The sequence below is a fragment of the Thamnophis sirtalis genome, unplaced genomic scaffold, assembly GCF_051295495.1.
Source record: "Thamnophis sirtalis isolate CommonGarterSnake01/CBP01778 unplaced genomic scaffold, rThaSir2_p1.2 scaffold_7, whole genome shotgun sequence".
Classification (NCBI taxonomy): domain Eukaryota; kingdom Metazoa; phylum Chordata; class Lepidosauria; order Squamata; family Natricidae; genus Thamnophis; species Thamnophis sirtalis.
In genome coordinates this window covers 92,958,594-92,974,449 of record NW_028261387.1, presented here as the reverse complement: position 1 = coordinate 92,974,449, position 15,856 = coordinate 92,958,594, and the positions used below count along the sequence as shown (strand labels likewise).

Sequence of the window (15,856 nt, the reverse complement as noted above, 5' to 3'; positions counted from 1 at the left end):
ATAGAGAATAGAAAATAGGATAGAAAATAGAATAGACTATAGAATAGAATAGCATTAGGAATAAGAATGAAATAGAACAGAGAATAGAATAGCATTGGGAATAAGAATAGAATACAATAGAATAGAGAATAGAAAATAGGATAGAAAATAGAATAGACTATAGAATAGAAAATAAAATAGAAAAGAATAGAAAAGAGAATAGAATATAGAATAGAAAAGAATAGAAAAGAGAATAGAATATAGAATATAGAATAGAATTGAATAGAAAATAGAAAAGAAAAGAAAATAGAATAGAATAATAACTTTATGGTCACTTTGAATGTACACTAATCAGCATATATTAAAATGAAATTTCATTGCTTGCAGCTCTCAAAGAGTCTCCACTGCTAATATGCACAACATAAACATAACAAAATAAATAATAAATAAATACAAAATCATGCACATACCCACATATATGACACAGAGAAACAACAGTCTAGTTTGGATTTAGACATGTACACTGGGAGAAAAAGGACATAATTGCAATATAAAATCTTAAACAGGGAAACCTTGACTCACGACAGTTCATTTAGTGACGGTTCAAAATTACAACTGCTTTGAAAAAGGGACTTATGACCCTTTTTCACACTTATGACCATCGCAGCATCCCCATGGTCGTGTGATCAAAATTCAGATACTTGGCAATTGATTCATACTTATGACGGTTGCAATGTCCTGGAGTCACGCGATCCCCTTTTGCGACCTTCTGACAAGCAAAATCAACGGGGAAGCCAGATTCACTTAACCACTGGGTTAACTAACTGAACAAATGCAATGATTCACTTAACAACTGTGGCAAGGAAAGTCGTAAAACGGGCCCAGCATGCTTTAACAAACGTTTCACTTAGCAACAAAGAATTCTGGGCTCCATCGTGGTCGTAAGTAACGCGAGGACTTCCTGCCCCGCCTTCCTTACCCCCTTGCCTCCCACTTCTCCAGAGCCCATCGAGAACCCGAAGTTTCGAAAACGCCGCTTTTTTGTCTCCTCCCGCTCGCCCTCTTTATCCCCCCTTGGGCGGGGCGCGAGCCGACGCTTCTTGATGACGCCCCGCAGGCCGGAAGAGAGCGTCGGTGGCGTGTGACGTCGCGCCGTCAAGCGAGAAAGCTGCCTCGGTGGTTGTTTTCAACCTCCGCCGTAGCCGCGCAACGGTCCCCGGGCCTGGGCGAGATGGAGAGCGCCAGCCAGGGTAGGGGCCGCCGGGAGGGGCCGTCCTGGGGGTCGGGGGGGGGCTCGTCTGGGGGCTGCGCGGCTTCAGCCTTTCTGGGGGTCGGGGGGGGCACCTCTCGCCTGGCTGGCCCTCCCTGCAAGCAGAAATCCAGCATGTTGGGCGGTGGGGGGGGGCTTCACGGGGGGGGGGAGGTTAAGTGGTCCAGCAACTCAGAGGGGAAGGTCAGACACCCCCCCACCCCAAAAGGGAGGAACGGTGGGAATTGGGGCCATGGGGGCTCCTGGGGAGGGGGGGGGGAGGAGGACCCTGCAGGGAAAGCGGGTCTGCTGGGGGGGGGCGGAAGCGGGGAGTCTTTATTTTATTACATTATTTTATTTTTAAGTTTTCCTTGTTTTCCTTTTTTTAAAATTCTTTCGCTTTTCGTTTACTTTTTATTCTTTTACTTTTTTGTTTTATTCTTTTACTTTTATTCTTTTACTTTTATTCTTTTATTTTTTCATTCTGCTTTTTTATTTCGCTTTTGTTCTTTGTTTTATTTTACTTTTTTATTCTATTTTTATTTTATTATTTTTTATTTTCCTTTTTTATTCTTTTACTTTCATTCTTTGGTACTTTTATTTTTATTATTTTACTTTTTTCTTCTACTTTTATTCTTTTTATTATATTTTTTATGTTGCTTTTTTATTCTTTTGCTTTTATTCTTTTGCTTTTATTATTTCTTTATTATTTTTATTTTATTCTTTATTTTGGGGGCTTTTATTTTAATTATTTCACCTTTTTATTTTATTTTTATTATTTTACTTTTTTATTTTACTTTTATTGCTTTTATTTTATTTTTTATTTTGCTTTTTTATTCTTATTATTTCACTTTTACTATTTTTTATTTTTATTTTATTATTGTATTCTTTATTTTTGATCTTTTTTATTATTTTACCTTTTTATTTTATTTTTATTATTTTATTCTTTATTTTACTTTTGTTTCATTTTTATTCTACCTTTTTATTTACTTTTTATTGTTTTACTTTTATTGTTTTATTTCGTTTTTCTTTTATTGATTTTTTTAAATTTCATTCTTTATTCTTTAGTTTTATTTATTTTATCATTTTTTTTTACTTTTACAAATTTATTTTTATTCTTTTACTGTTATTCTTTTATTTTTATCATATCATTTTGCTTTCTGTTAGCTTTTGGAGACAGCCCTTCCTGCAGTCCCTTCCTGGGGGGGGGGGGGGGAGGATTGTGGAAAATGAATCCCAGAACTGGATTTCCAGCTGTTGCAAGGAGAAGCAGTGTAGGGGTCACCAGGGCTTGTTTGCCCGCCCGCCGCCCCCTTTAATGCCCCACCCTGGGACACTGAAGAAGCTTCGGATGGAAGCCTAGAATTGGAAGAGGCCTTTTAATTAGGAGCAGCTGGTTGGGTGGGTTTGGCCTGGCCAGAATGTCCTTGGATGGGGGGAGGGAGAGAAGGCTGAAGGGGAGTCTGAACTCAGAGTTTACTAAGGGTTAGAAAGGCCTGCCTGGAAGGAGGGGAAGCTGGATCTGGTTTGGGGCTGCGGGAGGTTGCAATCTTGGGCGCGGGCTTGGCTTTTGCAGCTTTAATCTCCTTGAGGGAGGGGTGTCTGTTCCCCCCCCCCCCCCATGATTTGCCAGATTAAGTTTGATAGTTTAGAGCAGTGTTTTTCAACCTTTTTTGTGCAAAGGCACACTTTTTTCATGAAAAAAATCACGAGGCACACCACCATTAGAAAATGTTAAAAAAATTTAACTCTGTGCCTATATTGACTATATATAAAGTGTTTTTCCCACGGCACACCGTGTGCCGCGGCACAGTGGTTGAAAAACACTGGTTTAGAGCTGTCTTTTTCAAACTTGGTGTTGAAGACGGGTGGACTTCAACTCCCAGAATTGCCCAACCAGCCATCCTAGCTGCAGAATTCTGGGAGTTGAAGCCCACACATCTTTAAAAAGATGAGAAACACTCAACTTTTATAAATCATGTAAATCCAATAAACCTAACCTAACCTGTTTTAAGCCACAATCTAATTGTGTCTGGGCCAACTAGGGAAAAATGATTTCTTCACATCCAGTGTAAAACGGAGATTAAATTACTCCAATCTGAATAAAAAGGGTTTATTTTGTAGATCCCATGACCCAAACCCGACAGAGATATTTACGCTGCTTTAAATCAATGCTAACAGGGACGCGGTGGCTCAGTGGCTAAGACGCTGAGCTTGTCGATCAAAAAGGTCGGCAATTTGGCGGTTGGAATCCCTAGCGCCGCATAACGGAGTGAGCTCCCGTTACTTGTCCCAGCTTCTGCCAACCTAGCCGTTCGAAAGCATGTAAAAAATGCAAGTAGAAAAATAGGAGCCACCTTTGGTGGGAAGGGAACAGCGTTCCGTGCGCCTTCAGCGTTGACTCATGGTGGCCACATGACCCTAGAGACGTCTTTGGCTCTTCGGCTTTGAAATGGAGATGAGCACCACCCCCTAGAGTCAGGAACAAGTAGCACACATGTGCGGGGAAACCTTTACCTTTTTAAATCAATGCTTCTTAACCTATTTTTTTTTAAAGGGAAGGGCGCAGCTAAACTGATGCTACATCCTCTTTCAATTTGTCAATGGATTCTGCAAGTGGCGTGGCACCTGATTGAGACCTGGGTCCTTTTGACCAATCCTATTTGGCTTCGGCTAAATTTTGAAGGAACAGTGGGGTACATCTATAGCAATAGCAGTTAGACTTATATACCGCTTCGTAGGGCTTTCAGCCCTCTCTAAGCGGTTTACAGAGTCAGCATATTGCCCCCAACAACAATCCGGGTCCTCATTTTACCCACCTCGGAAGGATGGAAGGCTGAGTCAACCCTGAGCTGGTGAGATTTGAACCGCTGACCTGCAGTTATCAGTCAGCTGAAGCGGCCTGCAGTACTGCACTCTAACCACTGCGCCACCTTGGCACTTACAGCCCAGTTCAACCGCACGGTCAATATCTCTTCCCCCCATATACCCCAAAGAGGGGAAATGTCTCCTGGTGTTCGCTGAATTCCTCCCTTACTTTGTTCCTTTAAAAGTTATTTTTAACCAAAAAGAACCAGAACAGGGAAGGCAACGTGCTAAAAGCACAAGAGCTCCTTCTCTTACTCAAAACAACTGCAAAAAGGAAAAATAGTGGGTAATTTAGAGCTGTGTTTTGCCCCCATCCCTAACCACTTTAAAATGGATGGACTTCAAATCCCAGAATCCCCCAGCCAACAGGCTTCAGACGAGGAAAAACAATTGGGGCGTCGGGGAGGGGGGGAAGCAGATTCGTTAAAGGCTGCATGATTCACTTAACCGCTGCAGGGATTTCACTTAAGGGCAAAACAAAAAAGACTGTAAAATGAGGTGCTTGCCTAAGAATTGCCTTGCTTAGCAGCAGAAATGTAGGGCTCATTTTTGGTCATATGTTGAGGACTATCTGTGACACCTCCACACCCCACCCCACCTCGAAGTATTCTAGGGAACTGCTGACTTAAAGCATAGAAGGCGAAATTGCGGACAGTAGGCCTCTGTTTTCACACAAATTTTGAGCTGTTTTCTAAGGCCGCCTAAGGTTGACACTTGTCTCCTGTTACAGTTGCAGCTGTGATTTTAGAGGGTGTGGGGGTGGTCCCTTGTGTTCTTGTGTATCTTGAATGTGCAGCTGTTCTCTGCCCACCCTCTGTATGAAGCCTCTGCGTCCTGTATTAGGGAGATAGTGACCGTCCGAAACACCAAAAGTTTAGAAAAATCTTTTTATTTGCTTTGATAGCAGTTAGGCCAGTATGGCTCAAGCTTGGCCACGTTTAAGGTATATGGACTTCAACTCCCACAATTCCCCAGCCAGCCAGCCATCACACACAGATACACACACACACACACACACACACCACCCAGGGCAATGCAACCGTCGTAAATATGAACCAGTTGCCAAGTGTCTGAATTGGGATCACGTGACCCTGTCGTAAGTCGAGGACTGCTTGTACCCTGTTGTTCCTTATTTCATGTACATGTGTGTATGAATTATGAAGCATGGAAAAACAGGCGCCTATCAGGCAGGTATAGCTGTTGTGGTCCACTAGCAGAGCTGGCAGCAGATTCGGACAGTGAGGAGTTTGGGGAGGAAGATGGGCCAGTCTTGGAGTCTGGGGAAGGCTCTGATGTGGGCTCTGTGTCGGAGGCAGAGGGCGGGTCAGAACCGTCCGACAGTTATCAGCTGCCTTCGGAATCAGACATCAGTGGGGCAGAAGAACAGCTGGAGCCTGTTCCTCGAGCCAAGGTGGCGCAGTGGTTAAATGCAGCACTGCAAGCTACTGCTAGATCAGCAGTTCAGCGGTTCAAATCCCACCGGCTCAGGGTTGACTCAGCCTTCCATCCTTCCGAGGTGGGTAAAATGAGGACCCAGATTGTTGGGGGCAATATGCTGACTCTCTGTAAACCGCTTAGAGAGGGCTGAAAGCCCTATGAAGCGGTATATAAGTCTACTGCTATTGCTATTGCTAGTGTGCGCATACGCAGAGTTGCCAGACGAAGGGAACAGCTAAAGAACAGAGGTCGACTTGGGAGTAAGGCCACAGGTGGACGGTGAATGGCCCCTCCCAGAGGAAATAAAAGAGGAGTGAAAGGGGAGTGGAGTTTGCAGGACAGACAATTAGTTCGCTTCATTGGTTCGTGACTCTCTGAGGCTCCTTTCCAAGTTCTGCAGAATATCGGCCTGGCAGCTCTCCAAGCCAGAGAAGGTCTGTGACTGTAAATCCTCCCTTGAAAGACTTTGCTGGATGTGAATGAGAAGAATTCACAGTCAATGAATAAAAGGAGTTTTTGTCAGGACAAGGAGTTTGCTTCAGGCTCTTGGGAAGCCTCGGTCAGAACAATAGCTTGGTGCCACTTACTATGTCTGCAATAAGAAAAATAAATTGTAAGATGGGCGGCTAATAAATTTTACAAGGGCATACATATGGATTTGTGCCTCAGGGTTGAACTGTGAGTTCTTTGGTACTCCCTAAGTTGGTTGTTTCCTTGCAAACAGGTTTCATTGCTCAATTAGATACCCGACTCCTACAGCAAAGGAGAGTCCAATTAAGGAACTGCAGTACTAACTCAGAGAAGCAATCAAAGAATAAACAGCCTAAACTACTAAGAACACCCCCACCAAAACTGGCAGGGCAAACTACCAGTATAGGAACGAGAGCGAAACCCCACAGCCGTCTAGCCCTGATGATGTTACCTAGTTTGGTAGTGAAACGTCTGCAAGAAAACCAGCTCAGAGGGCACCTGTGGCCTCACTACGTCTTCCTGACTGGTACACAACCTGACTGGTACACAACCTGGCACTGTGTGTTTGTCTTGAACTGCTATTAAAAATGCCTGTGCTGTGCTCCAGGCTGTGCTGTAACCCACAGAATAAATAACTCCCACAATCTCGGCTAAATGAAATGTCTCATCCCCCATGTTGAATAACGGAGTTGGAAGGGACCTTGGAGGTCGCCTAGTGCAGGGGTCAGCAATCTGCGGCTCTGGAGCCACATGTGGCTCTTTCATTCTTCTGCTGCGGCTCCCTGTTGCTGGTTGGCGCCACAATTTTGAATGGAGCTTCTGGTTGGGTGAGTGGGGGGAGCCCAGCAGGCCAGGAGGAGACTCTATTGCAAGGGATGGGTTTTCCAGTTGGCTCCACAATTGATAGGGCTTTCAGTTAGGACAGGTAGAGGAAAAAGGACACCCTGCTAGGAGGAGGCTCTATGGTGGGGGAACCAGACTCCCAGTTGGCAGAGGAAAACGGACACCCTGCTAGGAGGAGACTCTATGGTGGGGGGAACCAGACTTCCAGTTGGCAGAGGAAAAAGGGCACCCTGCTAGGAGGAGACTCTATTGTGGGGGGAACCAGACTTCCAGTGGGCAGAGGAAAAAGGGCACCCTGCTAGGAGGAGGCTCTATGGTGGGGGGAACCAGACTTCCAGTTGGCAGAGGAAAAAGGGCACCCTCCTAGGAGGAGACTCTATGGTGGGGGAACCAGATTTCCAGTTGGCAGAGGAAAAAGGGCACCCTGCTAGGAGGAGACTCTATGGTGGGGGAACCGGACTTCCAGTTGGCAGAGGAAAAAGGGCACCATGCTAGGAGAAGACTCTATGGTGGGGGGAACCAGACTTCCAGTGGGCAGAGGAAAAAGTGCACCCTGCTAGGAGGAGACTCTATGGTGGGGGAGCCAGACTTCTGGTCGGTTCCAGATTTGCATGGTGGGCTTCCAGTTAGGACCTTTGTGGCTCTTTGAGTGTTTAAGGTTGCCGACCCCTGGTCTAGTTCAACCCCCCTGCTCAAGCATGAGATCCTATAGCAGTGGTGGCAAACCTTTTCGGCACTGAATGCCCAAACTGGAACGGTTGTGCGCACCGAAATCCGAAGACCTGGTCTTCGTATTTCTTGTGCTCTGGCGTGCGCGAAGACCAGCTAGCGCCAGAAACCAGAAGAGCAGCTGGCAACATTGTGCGTGCCCACAGAGAGGGCTCCGCATGCCACCTGTGGCACACGTATCATAGATTCGCCATCACGGTCTTATACCATTTCAGACAAATGGCTGTCCAACCTCCTCTTAAACACCTCCAGTGTTGGAGCAGCCACAACTTCTGGAGGCAAATCCTTCCATTGATTAATTGTTCTCACTGTCAGGAAATTTCTCCTTAGTTCTAAGTTGCTTCTCTCCTAGTTGAGTTTCCACCCATTGCTTCTTGTCCTGCCCTCAGGTGCCTTGGAGAGTAGTTTGACTGCCTCTTCTTTGTGGCAGCCCCTGAGATATTGGAAGATGCTATCATCTCTCCCCTAGTCCTTCTTTCTATTAAACTAGACGTACTCAGTTCCTGCAACCGTTCTTCATATGTTTTAGTCTCCAGTCCCCTAATCCTCTTTCTTGCTCTTCTCTGCCCTCTTTCCAGAGTCTCCACGTCTTTTTTTCTTTATATTGTGACTAAAACCAGATGCAGCATTGCAAGTGTGACCTTGAAAGCAGAGATCACACCTTTACTATTGAAGTGGGTCTATGGTGTGACCTGTGGGTAGCTGCTTGCGAGTCCCAAAACACAGATGCCCTTCCTGTAACCCTCTGGACCGCTCTTTCATTTGACTCCGTCTCCTCCCTCTTCTCTGCACCGGCGTCCTCTGCTTGACTAATCCGCTTGCCTTGTCTCTGCCTGTCCTGTCCCTCCCTTTGCTTCTCGTCCATGACAGATATCAACCTTAACTCTCCCAACAAAGGTCTCCTGTCCGATTCCATGACCGACGTGCCCGTGGACAACCCCAGCGCCGTTGCCATGGCTGCTCCGTCAAGGACCTTACCCTACAACGGTCTCACCGAAGCCGAAGAGGAGGAACTCAGAGCTGAGCTGGTCAAGGTAAGGGATGGCCTCCTGTCCGCTCTTTGAAGCTTGCTCAATCTCGGCAACCTTGTTCAATGTGGTTGAGCCAGTTGGGCCTAGTGGTTAAGGTACCAGGCCCAGAAACCGGGAAACAGGGAGTTCTACTCCCGCCTTCGACTTGAAAGCCAGCTAAACGGGCCAATCACCATGATAAGATCTAGTCATTGCTTAGGCATGAAAGCCGGCTGGGTGACTTTGGGCCAATCACCAGAAGACATTAAGTTCTAGTCCTGGATTAGGCATGAAAGCCTGTAGGTGACTTTGGGCCAATCACAGGAGACGGTGAGTTCTAGTCTTGGATTAGGCATGAAAGCCTGTGGGTGACTTTGGGCCAATCACCAGGAGACGGTGAGTTCTAGTCCTGGATTAGGGATAAAAGCCTGTGGGTGACTTTGGGCCAATCACCAGGAGACGGTGAGTTCTAGTCCTGGATTAGGCTTGAAAACCCATGCGTGACTTTGGGCCAATCACCAGGAGACAATGAGTTCTAGTCCTGGATTAGGCATGAAAGCTGGCTGGGTGACTTTGGGCCAATCACCAGGAGACGATGAGTTCTAGTCCTGGATTAGGCTTGAAAACCCATGTGTGACTTTGAGCCAATCACCAGGAGACAGTGAGTTCTAGTCCTGGATTAGGCATGAAAGCTGGGTGGGTGACTTTGGGCCAATCACCAGGAGATGGTGAGTTCTAGTCCTGGATTAGGCATGAAAACCGGCTGGGTGACTTTGGGCCAATCACCAGGAGACAATGAGTTCTAGTCCTGGATTAGGCATGAAATCCGGCTCGGTGGCTGGATCAGTCATTCACTCTCAACCCAACCCACCTCACAGGATTGCTGTTGTGGGGAAAACAGGAGGAACAAAGTATTAAGTATGTTTGCCAGCTTTTAGTTATGTGTAAAAGCAATAATGATGGGATAAAGATCTAATCAATAAACTAAACATTTAGGCTTATCTTTTCTACTTTCCCCTGTCCCTAAACAATTTATTTTCTATTTGAGCACTTAACCTGAGCCACTTCGTAATATTTAGAATTCTCTCTGGCTTTGTTGATAATGTTCCTACAGCCATCCTTAGATAAGATAGGCCAGTATTTCTCAACCTTGCCAGCATGTGGTTGTATGGACTTCAACTCCCAGAATTCTCTAGGCAGAAGGTAAACACTCGGACATTGAGGGATCTGGAGCTCTAATTCTGTAGGGCCCAGCTGTCAATCATCTTCCCTGCCTCCTCTGTTTTACGGCAGAATAGGAAACTGCTTTGCTGCAAAACACTAGCATGCAGCAACATTTTTACTCGCAAGATTTGCCTAGGTTATCTAAAGATTTCGCAAGAGCAGCACAGTGGCTTAGAGGTGAAGACGCTCGACTCCCACTCGGAAAGTTGAGAGTTCAATTCTAGGCAGCGACAGATGTTTCTCTTATCAGGGCACAAAGAGAAAATATTTGCTGTGAACTCCCTGTAGGCGTCAGGAAGGCCAGTAAATGCTCAACTCCACTTAGTTTCCCCTGACCCCACCCTGAAACAAGAGATTACAGCGTTGTAAAAAGATTAAAAAAAAAAAAGATTTCCCAGGAAATCTTTTCTTAGAAACTTTCCTAGGAATTACGGAGAGGGAATTTACTTTTATTCAATAGGCATTTTGTGAATGGCTACCTCCTCCACCGTGGGTATAGAGGTAAAGTCTTTTTTGAGGTACCCTGTTTGTGAATGATCTTAAATTTTCAAAACACACCTTGAAATGTTTACGGCAGTGTCCTCAACCTTGAAGATGGGTGGACTTCGACTCCCAGAATTCCCCCGGCTGGCTGGGGAATTCGGGGGTTGAAGTCCAACCATTTTAAAATGGTTGAGAAACCCTGTCTTAACACATTAGTTCTGTGTTTCTCAACCTTTGGCAACTTGAAGATGTCCGGACTTCAACTCCCAGAATTCCCCAGCCAGCATTCGCTGGCTGGGGAATTCTGGGAGTTAAAGTCCGGACATCTTCAAGTTGCCAAGGTTGAGAAGCACTGCATTATTAGTTGCATTCATGCAAGGTGCCTAATTTCCTGAACAGGTGTGCACCGTGCATCAGGTAGCTAATTAACCCAAAGTGCTGAATTTGCATTTCAGGTAAACTCTCTTAAAACAACTTTCAGTTTAATACTGATCAAGTCCAGGAAGTCCCAGCTGCTGAATCGACCTGACCCGCTTAAGCATGTTGTGTCATCCCACAGCTGGAAGAGCTGATGCTTCAGTCTTCTTAACCTGCCTATTAAGATGACGAAAGAGCCAAGGTGGCGCAGTGGTTAGGGTGCAGTACTGCAGGCCACTTCAGCTGACTGTTATCTGCAGTTCAGCGTTTCTAATCCTACCGGCTCAAGGTTGACTCAGCCTTCCATCCTTCCGAGGTGGGTGAAATGAGGACCCAGACTGTGGGGGCGATATGCTGACTCTGTAAACCGCTTAGAGAGGGCTGAAAGCCCTATGAAGCGGTATATAAGTCTAACTGCTATTGCTATTCTGCTGACTGCCAGCTGCCCACAATTTGGCGGTTCAAATCTCACCGGCTCAAGGTTGACTCAGCCTTCCATCCTTCCGAGGTGGGTGAAATGAGGACCCAGACTGTGGGGGCGATATGCTGACTCTGTAAACCGCTTAGAGAGGGCTGAAAGCCCTATGAAGCAGTATATAAGTCTAACTGCTATTGCTATTCTGCTGACTGCCAGCTGCCCACAATTTGGCGGTTCAAATCTCACCGGCTCAAGGTTGACTCAGCCTTCCATCCTTCCGAGGTGGGTGAAATGAGGACCCGGATTGTTGTTGGGGGCGATATGCTGACTCTGTAAACCGCTTAGAGAGGGCTGAAAGCCCTATGAAGCGGTATATAAGTCTAACTGCTATTGCTATTGCTACTTTTCTTGAAGGAATGTGTTGCTGATCATCGGTGGGAACCCTTACAAATTAGAATAGAATTCTTGCCTAACTTGGGCTTCCTTCGTCCAAACGTGTAGGTGGAAGAGGAGATTGGCACCTTGCGCCAGGTGTTGGCGGCCAAGGAGAGACACTGCGGAGAGCTGAAGAGGAAGCTGGGCTTGACCCCCCTGGATGACCTGAAGCAAAACCTCTCCAAGAGTTGGCACGACGTCCAGGTTTCTAACGCGTAGGTATTCCCCTCTTTTGGGATCTAATATCTTGTTGCACACAATTAGGGGATGAAACACCCAAGACGTAAACTTGCAGCTCAGCAAAGGGGGGGAGAAGGCACGGGTAGTCCTCGACTTATGACCAGCTGCTTAGCGGCCATCCCGAGTTGCCACAGGCTTACCTTGAGGCAGCAAGGTAGTCCTCGAGTTACGACCACACTTGAGCCCAGTATTTCTATTTTTGCCGAGAGAAACATTTGCTAAAGGGAGTTTTGCCCTATTTTACGACTCTTCCTGCCACGGTGGTTAAGTGAATTGACGCGGCTGTTAAATTATTCATGTGGTTGTTAAGTGAATTTGGTTTCCCCTATTGACTTGGCTCGTAAGCAAGGTTGCAAAAGACACAACCGGGGGACACTGCAACGGTTATAAATATGAGTCAGTTGTCAAGCGCCTGAATTTTGATCCCCTGACCTTGGGGAATGCTGCGACGGTCGTAAGTGTAAAAAATGGTCGTAAGTCACTTTTTTTCCATGCCGGTGTAAATTTGAATGGTCACTAAATGACCTATTGTAAGTCAAGGACTACCTGTATTTAACAACTCAGCTTTGAAGTTACAGCAGTTGGAGAAACACACAGACACACACATACACACACACACACACAAAGGCATTCACATGGCCAAACTTCAGACACTCGGGCAACCGGACAACATTTTCACCCGTTTGCAGCATCCCGTGGTCGCGTGATCTCATTTTATGACGGTTTCACCAAACAACGGCATTTACAGGGAAACGACATTCATAACAAACTCCTGGTTCGCCTAACAATCTCAGCATTTATTTAACTTCCACCCCCAAAAAAGGTTTTAATATTGAGTCGGTCACATGACCGAGTCACTGTATGACCATGATGGGCAGGCTGTGTTACGGTCGTAAGTTGAGGATTGCCTGTACTTTCCTTCCATTTGCTTCATGTTGTATCTGTGAAGCCCCCTGTCTCCGCAGTCCTCGGGCAATGAGCTTGCCTTCTGATGTGCCCCTGGGTAGGGTTTCCACTGGTCATTGGGGCATACGGGGTCTTGCCCAGGGTGGCTCCCTCCAGGCGCCTTTGAAATATGGCATCCTGGGAGTTGTAGTCCTAGTGTGTCCTTAGGGCTCCCAACTCTGGCAGGCCTGTATATCTGGGAGAGGATTGCTTCTCTCAATCACAAGCCTCGGGGATAACAATGAGGAAGTTTCAGTAGAAAGCCCTGTGATTTTGAGCATTTATTTATTTATTGGACTTCATTTATTTAATACAATACAATAGCAGAGTTGGAAGGGACCTTGGAGGTCTTCTAGTCCAACCCCCTGCCTAGGCAGGAAACCCTATACCGTTTCAGACAAATGGCTATCCAACATCTTAAAGACTTCCAGTGTTGGAGTATTCACAACTTCTGGAGGCAACTTCTGTTCCACTGATTCATTGTTCTTAACTACCAGGAAATTTCTCCTCTGTTCTAAGTTGCTTCTCTCCTTGATTAGTTTCCACCTGTTGCTTCTTGTTCTACACTCAGGTGCCTTGGAGAATAGTTTGACTCCCTCTTCTTTGTGGCAACCCCTGAGATATTGGAAGACTTTGTTGTTTGTTTGTTGGATTTATATGCCGCCTTTCTCCCAAAAGACTCAGGGTGGCGTACAACATTAAAAAAAACACCACACATATTATAAAAGTTAAAAAGAAAATTAGAGTATCCAAAAACAAACCCAATTCATATCAGCAATAACATTAAAAAAATTAGATTAAAATTAACGATTAAATCAATCATTTATTTTATTTTGTTCAGGCCAGGGCCGGCTTGCTGGGAAAGCCAACTTTTTAGGGCGCGTCGGAAGGACCGGAGGTCGGGGATTATAAAACCACGATCTGCGTGGCTGAGAATCTCCACAGACGTCCATCACTTTGAGATGGATGAGATTGAGGAGAGAGAGAGAGGAAGAGATTGGGCAGCCATCTGTCTGAAATGACATACGGCCATGGTGGCGAAGCTCAAGTGGCACGCAGAGCCATGTTGCCTGGCACGCACAACATTGCCCCTTCCTTTTCTGGCTTTCTGGCACGCATGCATGCACGCGCGATCAGCTGTCCACCTTGAGTGCGGCAGTGGAGGAAACCAGAAGAACTGGCTTCCCGGTTTCTGGCGTGCCACATGTGTGCCGGCTAGCTGATCATTGCGCACACATGTAACCGGAAGACTACCTGACCAGTGTGCATGCGTGCGCTGGAAACTGGAAGTTTGTTTCCTGGCGTGCGCATGCCCACCGGGTAGCTTCTCTTCCGGGTCGCGGCCCCAATGGTTCCACCAGAAATCCGCGAAGCCCTTATCCGCGGAGACATAAGCGCGAAGACTAATTCGCGCCGTTCTAAGCGCTAAGGAAAAACGCGACCCTACCGCGATGACATAATCGCGGAGGGCAAATTCGCGCATTCCCAAGCACTCAGTACCCTAAACCTAAACCTAAACCTAACCCTAAACTTAACGCTAAACCTAACGCTAAATCTAAACCTAACCCTAAACCTAACCCTAAACCTAACCCTAAACCTAACCCTAAACCTAACCCTAAAACAAACCCCTAAACCTAATCCTAACCCTTACCTTAATTGAAGTCGGCTTTCTGCCGCGGTGCCGTTTTAAAGCGCCCTTCTGTTGCCGCGCTGTTGTTGCGGCGGTGATGACGTCGCGGCTTTAGCGACGCGATTTTATCACCACGATTTTGACTAGCGCGGTTTTGTCGTGCCACGGGCCCCAATAAGCCCGCATGCGCTTGGTGTCTAAAAGGTTTGCCATCCCTGACATAGGGTGTCCTGGCTGAGCAGGGGGTTGGACTAGAAGACCTCCAAGGTCCCTTCCAACTCTGCTATTCTGTTGGAGACATTGTGGATAATCCGTCCGCCTGGTCTTCTTGACTACAGGAGAGTCTTCCTTTTCATCTGAGACGTTATTTCTCAACCTTGGCAATTCTACGTAAGAAGTGTGGACTTCAACTCCCAGAATTCCCCAGCCAAGCACCTCTCTATGATTCATTAAAGGCCCCCTTCTTTTGTTCCCAGGATCCTGGATGTGCTGAGAAATGATGATGATGATTCTTTGGGGGGGGGGGGCATGTGGCAGGCAACCTCAAAGGAGCCACTTGCTGCCTGGCTAGGTAATTCTGGGAGTTGAAGTCCACACACCTTAAGAGTTGCCAAGGTTGAGAAACACTCACCTAAGACCTTCGAGCAGTGTTTCTCAACCTTGGCGACTTTAAGTCCTGTGGACTTCAAGTCCCAGAATTCCCCAGCCAGCTATGCTGGCTGGGGGATTCTGGGAGTTGAAGTCCACAGGACTTCAAGTCATCAAGGTTGAGAAACACTGCCTTAGAGCCCTGGTGGCGCAGTGGTTAAAGGGCAGTCTTGCAGGCTTACTCTGCCCATTGCTAGGGGTTCGATCCTGACCGGCTCAAGGTTGACTCAGCCTTCCATCCTTCCAAGGTGGGTCAAATGAGGATCCAAATTGTTGCGGGGGCATATGCTGACTCTGTAAACTGCTTAGAGAGGGCTTTAAAGCACTAGAAAGCAGTATATAAGTCTAAGGGCTATTACTAGGATCCCTTCCGCCTTTGTTCTGTTTCCCCCCCCCTTGGGATTATTTCCCCCCCCCCTCCACAAGTTCCTAGTCCTCAAGTGTGATTGACCCCCGGGTTTCCCCATCCCTCCAGCTACATGAAAACTTTTGAAAAACTTGGAGTGTGGCGTGAGAAGGTCATCCAATCGGATTTGTAAGTCCCTTCCACCTTGTACACCCTGCCTCCTTCCTGTCTCTGTTGCCTTCTGGGCACTGAGCCGAGGTGGCGCAGTGGTTAAATGCAGCACTGCAGGCTACTGCTAGATCAGCAGTTCAGCGGTTCAAATCTCACCGGCTCAGGGTTGACTCAGCCTTCCATCCTTCCGAGGTGGGTAAAATGAGGACCCAGATTGTTGGGGGCAATATGCTGACTCTCTGTAAACCGCTTAGAGAGGGCTGAAAGCCCTATGAAGCGGTATATAAGTCTACTGCTATTGCTGTGCCCCCTT

The 15,856-nt window shown here is 46.7% G+C and overlaps 1 protein-coding gene across 4 annotated transcripts in view; it reads left to right on the top strand.

Annotated features, from left to right (window-relative positions):
* The first annotated feature begins 1,095 nt into the window (after positions 1-1,095).
* TPD52L2 (TPD52 like 2) overlaps positions 1,096-15,856 on the top strand; it is a 45,397-nt gene continuing 30,636 nt past the window's right edge. For 3 of the 4 annotated variants that reach the window (XM_087720617.1, XM_087720615.1, XM_087720618.1), the window contains exons 1-3: positions 1,096-1,229; positions 8,447-8,610; positions 11,630-11,778. In XM_087720617.1, the coding sequence (XP_087576743.1) occupies positions 1,211-1,229; positions 8,447-8,610; positions 11,630-11,778 (332 nt within the window). In that variant the 5' untranslated portion in view covers positions 1,096-1,210. The remainder of the gene's footprint in view (positions 1,230-8,446; positions 8,611-11,629; positions 11,779-15,856) is intronic. The other variant, XM_087720616.1, reaches the window with a different exon arrangement.